Source organism: Sinocyclocheilus grahami, unplaced genomic scaffold, assembly GCF_001515645.1.
Source record: "Sinocyclocheilus grahami isolate Dianchi unplaced genomic scaffold, SAMN03320097.WGS_v1.1 scaffold1119.1, whole genome shotgun sequence".
Classification (NCBI taxonomy): Eukaryota; Metazoa; Chordata; class Actinopteri; order Cypriniformes; family Cyprinidae; genus Sinocyclocheilus; species Sinocyclocheilus grahami.
The window spans coordinates 145,047-151,667 of record NW_015506298.1 but is presented as its reverse complement, the minus strand read 5'-3'; the positions used below and the strand labels follow the sequence as shown (position 1 = coordinate 151,667).

Below are 6,621 nucleotides of genomic sequence, written 5' to 3'. Positions count from 1 at the left end.
TTTTTTATTAATACTAATTTTACATGATTGGTAACCTATTTGTCTTATTCTACTTCTTATTATATTGTTTTAAATAGAAATTTTAAAAAGCTTATAAACATACATTGTTGAATTTGACATAGATGAAAAAGATGCCATTACACTTTGAGTCAAATGTCACCTCGTATTAGGAAGGCTAATTTTTTATCAGAATTTTTTATTATTGATCAGAAGGTGCTCCTAAATTTTTTGAATTAGGAGGACGAGCGCTCCTAATTGCAAGAAGAAAAACATGCTTTTAAACTGTGTGTGTGTCAGGTATGGCTGTGGAATGGGGTTTGGCTGAGGAAAAACTTTCAGTCAAAATATATATTTTTTTGCTTCAACCCATTTATGGCACTATTTCAAAAATTGTCCTATATGTTCTGTCAAAGACAGAGCGAAATGGCACTAATGATTGGGGGTGGAGATGGGGTAGCGCGAAAAAAATTAGTGTGTGTGTTGATGCGCAGCCTAGAGCCTTGGGGACAGTTTTCTTAAGCCCGCTCCCGCTGAATTTCTGACCATTACCGCCCGCTCCCACAACATGTGTGTCCCGCAATCATTCTAATATTGTATATTATTTTTGCACATCAGGGAGCCGCTATCAATATGCGGGGTATTGAAATCGCATTTGAATGAGCGCTCGCTGTTCACTTTTGATTTTGTGATCATGCACACTCTGTGTAAAGGGAGCACATCTTACAGTGTGTGCATAATTATTAGCCACGTTGATATTCTGATCATATTTTTTTCCAAGCATATTTGACCAATTCCAAACCACATCAATCTTAATAACTACTATTATTTTTGTATTTCATAATTTAGAAGTGATATATTATTGTACATGAAGGCTGGAAATAAAAAAAACTCCTTATTAAAGTGTGCGGAATTATTAGGCAGGTTTTCTTTTACGGATGAAATGAGCCAAAAAAGAGATTTAACTCAGACTGGGAAGTCAAAAATGATTAAATCCCCATGAGAAATATTAAAAACTAATGCAATACAGAAATTTCAAAGTTAAGGCATGAGCACTGGTCAGCAAAATGCTCATTGGGTCAGCGGGGTCAGAAAAAACAGGTGGAGAAGAAAAGAGCATGTTAACTGCAAAATAATGAATAATTAATGTGAAGAATTAAGTGTGAAACCATCAGGAACCTTTTAGTCTCCAGTGCCACTATTTTCCAGAACTGCAACCACGAGTCTCCAGAATTACAAGGTGACAGGTTCTCAGAGACTTTTATTGGGTAAAAAATCCTTAAAAATGACCCCCACTTAATAAGAATAACATTCTGAAGTATTGTGAAATACATGGACTATTTTTATAGGCTTTATGGACAGATAAGCTGAGAGTGACTCTTGAAGGACCAGCACCACATCCTCTTGTACCACTGTTTGAAGAATTGATCTTCCAGAATCTGGCAGTAAGTTTTAGGAGCTCATTTTTGTCAAGTCTCTGCAAGACAGACTTTTCTGGATAGGAGATGGACTATAAATGAACTCCCAAAACTTACTGCAACATGGAGCTAAGGAGAAAATGTAGAACTTGAAAAATTGGAAAAACAGCTTAGTGAATTTCATGACACTACATATTATGGGGTGTGAATTTGATAGGTGCTTGATATAAAATAAATGGTGCTTTAAAAAGTCCTTGAAACTGGTGTTCATGAAAGAGTGGGAACCCTGCCTATAAGAGTAGGGGTTTTCCACTACAGTGGTTCAGGCTGTGTAAATGCTGAAATGAATTTTATACTGTCTTACTGTATTGTTTATTTCTCATCTATTACCATCTTACAACAAATTCAAGATTATTTGTACAGAGATTTTCACAATACATCTGTTTTCAAAAGCAGCTTTACAGAAAATAATTGTTTCAGTGTTACAATTTAGGAAGTATTCTGTTATAAGCCAGAGATGAGTGTGTGAAGGTAATGTCCATAAGGCACTAATACACAGCTATAATCTAATACACATTATGTGGTTCCTTAACATCATGTATTCAGTGAAGCAGACATTTAAATTTACAATAAATATGACCTCATGACTTCTAAGCAAGCATTGATATTACTTTACTACTGATTCCTAGGTCAAGAAAATTTGTCTTATTTATAAATAAACCTAAACATTTACTGTATTGTATTGTGTGTGTGTGTGTGTGTGTGTGTGTGTGTGTGTGTCCGGTCAGCTTTTTTACAGACTACAAAAATACATAAATACATAATAAAAAAGGAGAACAAATTAACAAGAACAAAAGTAAATGGTGCTCAACTCCTTATATCATCCTCATAATTAACAGAGTCAAACCAAAGGTAAGCTGTCTCTGTTGTTGCGTACTGGCTTTTCAACCTGACAGAGACAATGAATCAAAAACTGTAAATCCAGCATAGAGAGGTTCGGTGAATGTGGAGGTGAATGTGTGTAAGTGTGTGAGTGTGTGTGAGTCAGAGACCTTGAACAGGGACAGAGTGCCAGCTGACACATCCACATACACTCCTACTCTCTTAGAGGAGTGTGAAGGGACACGTATGTCAATTGAACTAAGATTGTGCCAGACAGTAAATCTATTATTAATACATATCAAACTCCAGGAGTTTTTATTGTATCCAAACTCACAGGAACAACTTCCTCCTTTCCTTCTGATTCCTTTATATGTCACTGAGATAATAGCATTTCCACTCCATTCAGTCTCCCAGTAACAGCGTCCAGACAGACTCTCTCTACTCAGAACCTGAGGACACCCATCAAATCTGTCTGGATGATCGGGATATGACTGATACTCTTCCACATGTGTCACCTTTCTTCTATTCTCAGACAGAACGAGATGATTGTGTGCTGTGTTTGGATCCAGTGTGAGATCACAGGCATCTGAACACAAGAAAAGAGTCATTTATAACAGTCACTAAAGGGGTGTGTGTGTGTGTGTGGGTGGGTGGGTGTGTAGACATACATTTGTGTAGTCCTGCTGTAATCCTCAACTCTCCTCCATGATCTACACTGTAAAACACACACAGTGTCACATTCTGCAGATCTCATACAATCAGTAAACTCAAACAAGCACACACAGCAGTGTCAACATACTTGAGATTGTCCAGTGTGCAGTTTGGATCCTCCAGTTTTTCAGAGAGCAGCTTGACTCCTGAATCTCCGGGGTGATTGTAGCTCAGATCCAGCTCTCTCAAGTGTGAGGGGTTTGAACTCAGAGCTGAAGACACATAACCACAGCCTTTCTCTGTCACCATACAGCCAGACAATCTACAACACAGACAGCAACAGTCCAGATCGTCAATTAAAAGTACACAATGTAATTTTTTTTGTTCAAAATGTACAGAATTGATAAAAAATTTGTGAATACTTTATCAATCCATCTTCCAAAACTTTTTTCTACTATGGCATGCCTATAATGAAGTTTTTATATTCAGACTATTTCTGATCGAGCAGGACACCAACCACTGCAGAGTAGCTCAGTAACTGCATGGCATGTTATATATATAAACAGAGCAAAGTAGCTCCAGCTACAGTGTTCTTCTGCAAGATGCATGCAGTTTTGTTTATTAACTGCAAGAGTGCCAAAAGTTACATAGAGAACTTTAAAGAGCTGGGCAAAATTGGTCCTGAAGGGCCACTGTCCTGCAGAGTTTAGCTCCAACCCTAATCAAACACACCTAGACAAGCTAATCAATTGCTGTGTCTCAATGTGCCTACGTATACTACGCCCTTAAAGTATGTACTCTTTTGGTGAAGAAAAAGTACACACTTTTGAGAGTGTAGTAGAAGAGTAGGCAAGCTTTGTGACATACTATCATGTCACACAATTGCATCTTTAACGGTCCGCTCTGTCGCATAATTACATGCATCCTGTCACTGTAAACTGGCCTGTCAATCATCTTGTCACAGTCACGTGCCTTTGTGCATGCACAAAAAATAAATGCACAGGACACGATTCACAAATGCGAGCAGCTATCTACAAATGCACAGGACGCGATTCACAAATAAATGCCATTCAAAGTTGTGGTTGTGACATAAATATAGTATATTTGTGAATATGTTTTTTATTTGCAAATCTCATTTTATTTATTTGTGAATTTAATTCATGTTTGTGAAACTTTAAGATTTATTTGTGAATCTCATTCTATTTATTTGTGGATCATAATCTATTTATTTGGAATTAAGCAACAATTCTACCCCCATATCCTTGTGTCATTTACCGAAATCAGTCAAGCAGAATTACTCTATTCATCAGCTATTTCTCTGTTGCTTGGTTATAAGAAGTGTTTAAGTTCAGTTCAGAGATGCATTCCATTTACCGTAAGTGCTCTGTGAAAAGGACTTCTCAGGTTATTCCACTCTCTTAAAGGTCCCATATTTTACACCTTTCTGGAGTTTTATTTTATCACATTTAATTTAATTTAACTTCCTGCCGTATTGGAAAGAAATGAAGAAGCACGTTGATCTGCCAGCCGTGGGTCTTTATGCAGAGAACTCTGCTCATATTTTTTACATAATAATGCATTTAAAAGTTAATGGTCAAACAGGTGTTTATACAAGTTCACATTGTTGTTGTAGATGAAATATCCTAACTCAGATAACATTAAATAAAATATTTTAACAGGTTAAATGTTGATTATTAGTAACTCAAACCCCTTTATCTAAACCTCTCTACTTAATCATCATTCGGGCGCATCCACCATGTTTGTAGTTTTTTAACGGTTTTTATTTGTGTTTGTAGTTCTGAACCAAATCCTTCACCAAAGCGCAATGGATTGTGGGTAATATTAGCCATCAGAGTGTGCACGGATCCACACTTCAAAAATCGACCTGAAATAGTAGACCATGCGGGGACTTCTGGCATACTCTTTTCAACGTACTATGCTTTGGGACACACTTATTTTAATCTCACATACTAATTAGGATGGATATTACGAACATTGGGATGCAGAGCGAGTCCTCAAGATCACTAGAAAGCTACAGGCAGGTGTGTTTAATTAGGGTTGGAGCTAAACTCTGCAGAGCAGTGGTTCTCCAGGACCGAAGTTGCCCAGCTCTGAACTACACTAAAATGGTGAAAACGGAGCTTTTTGAAGACACTCTCCCAGGGGGATAAATTTGAAAATGCTGTTTTCACATTGTAGTGTGGATTGCAAAACTGGAGGTGTTCAGTAATTATGGCATGTGTTCAGTAATGTGATATCCCATAGATGTCTGTGGTTGTACTGGCATTGTTGTGCCTGCTATTCACTTTAATATTGTTAAAGTATAGTTAAAGATAAATGTTATTTGGCATAATCTTCATATTGCATTCCAGTGAATATGACTGAAAATGTACTTGCTACATGGAATAATGATTTTAAGTGTGACCTGAATGCGGCAGTAAGTGGTGGATTATTTTGTTAATAAAATTATTGTGCCCGAAAAATGGTGTGAGAACTTTTATGTCTGTTTGCTGTGTATCAAGTCAGACTCGAAAATAATGTAGAATGCGTACGTGTCATTCAACTAAATTCTATTTTCAGACGTTTCAGTGTGGACACAGAACTTTAGAAAAATACTTGAAAAAGCTAGTGTGGATGAAGTGTGTTGAAATGAAAATTGTATTTGGATTATTGTGGACATAGAATTAGTTGCAGATGGAGCTCCACTTTTTCAAACCTATGTGTTTTTCCGTGATGTCCTTGTACGGGGGTAGAATTGTTGCCGTCCTGAGATAACTTCATTCATCTGCATTGGCTCAAATAGGTCATATAAGGGCCATACAATGGGTACAGTAAAAGATGTTTAAAACTGGATTTCGTTAGACCATTAGACTGTGTATCATGCCAAGCCACAGTATTTTATGTTACGTGCCTTTGTGCATGCACAAAAAATAAATGCACAGGACGCGATTCACAAATGCGAGCAGCTATCTACAAATGCACAGGACGCGATTCACAAATAAATGCCATTCAAAGTTATGGTTGTGACATAAATATAGTATATTTGTGAATGTTTTTTATTTGCAAATCTCATTTTATTTATTTGTGAATTTAATTCATGTTTGTGAAACTTTAAGATTTATTTGTGAATCTCATTCTATTTATTTGTGGATCATAATCTATTTATTTGGAATTAAGCAACAATTCTACCCCCATATCCTTGTGTCATTTACCGAAATCAGGCAAGCAGAATTACTCTATTCATCAGCTATTTCTCTGTTGCTTGGTTATAAGAAGTGTTTAAGTTCAGTTCAGAGATGCATTCCATTTACTGTAAGTGCTCTGTGAAGTGGACTTCTCAGGTTATTCCACTCTCTTAAAGGTCCCATATTTTACACCTTTCTGGAGTTTTATTTTAGGTTTTGATGTCCTTAATAATAATATATATTTGCGGTATAGGTACCAAAAACCATCTCAATATATTTTTACAGCTCCTCTCTCAGGTCGATTTTGGCCTGTCTAATTAATATTCATGAGCCTCTCTTCTGATTGGCCTGTTGTTTTCTGAGTGACGCACTGCCAGGCCAACCACAGGTAACTAGGGTCAGCGACGTCACAGCGCTAGCTGGAGGCAGCAACACAAAAGGGAAAACTGGAGGCCCATTCAAACCAGCGCAGATTCGGCTACATAAGG

At 37.1% G+C, this 6,621-nt stretch overlaps 1 protein-coding gene across 1 annotated transcript in view; it reads right to left on the bottom strand.

Annotated features, from left to right (window-relative positions):
- Nucleotides 1–2,314: 2,314 nt before the first annotated feature.
- LOC107566977 (NACHT, LRR and PYD domains-containing protein 3-like) overlaps nucleotides 2,315–6,621 on the bottom strand; it is a 37,993-nt gene continuing 33,686 nt past the window's right edge. Inside the window, exons 7-9 of the mRNA XM_016252556.1 lie at nucleotides 3,097–3,270; nucleotides 2,966–3,012; nucleotides 2,315–2,883 (exon numbers count right to left, since the gene is read on the bottom strand). Of these exons, the coding sequence (XP_016108042.1) occupies nucleotides 2,360–2,883; nucleotides 2,966–3,012; nucleotides 3,097–3,270 (745 nt within the window). The 3' untranslated portion in view covers nucleotides 2,315–2,359. The remainder of the gene's footprint in view (nucleotides 2,884–2,965; nucleotides 3,013–3,096; nucleotides 3,271–6,621) is intronic.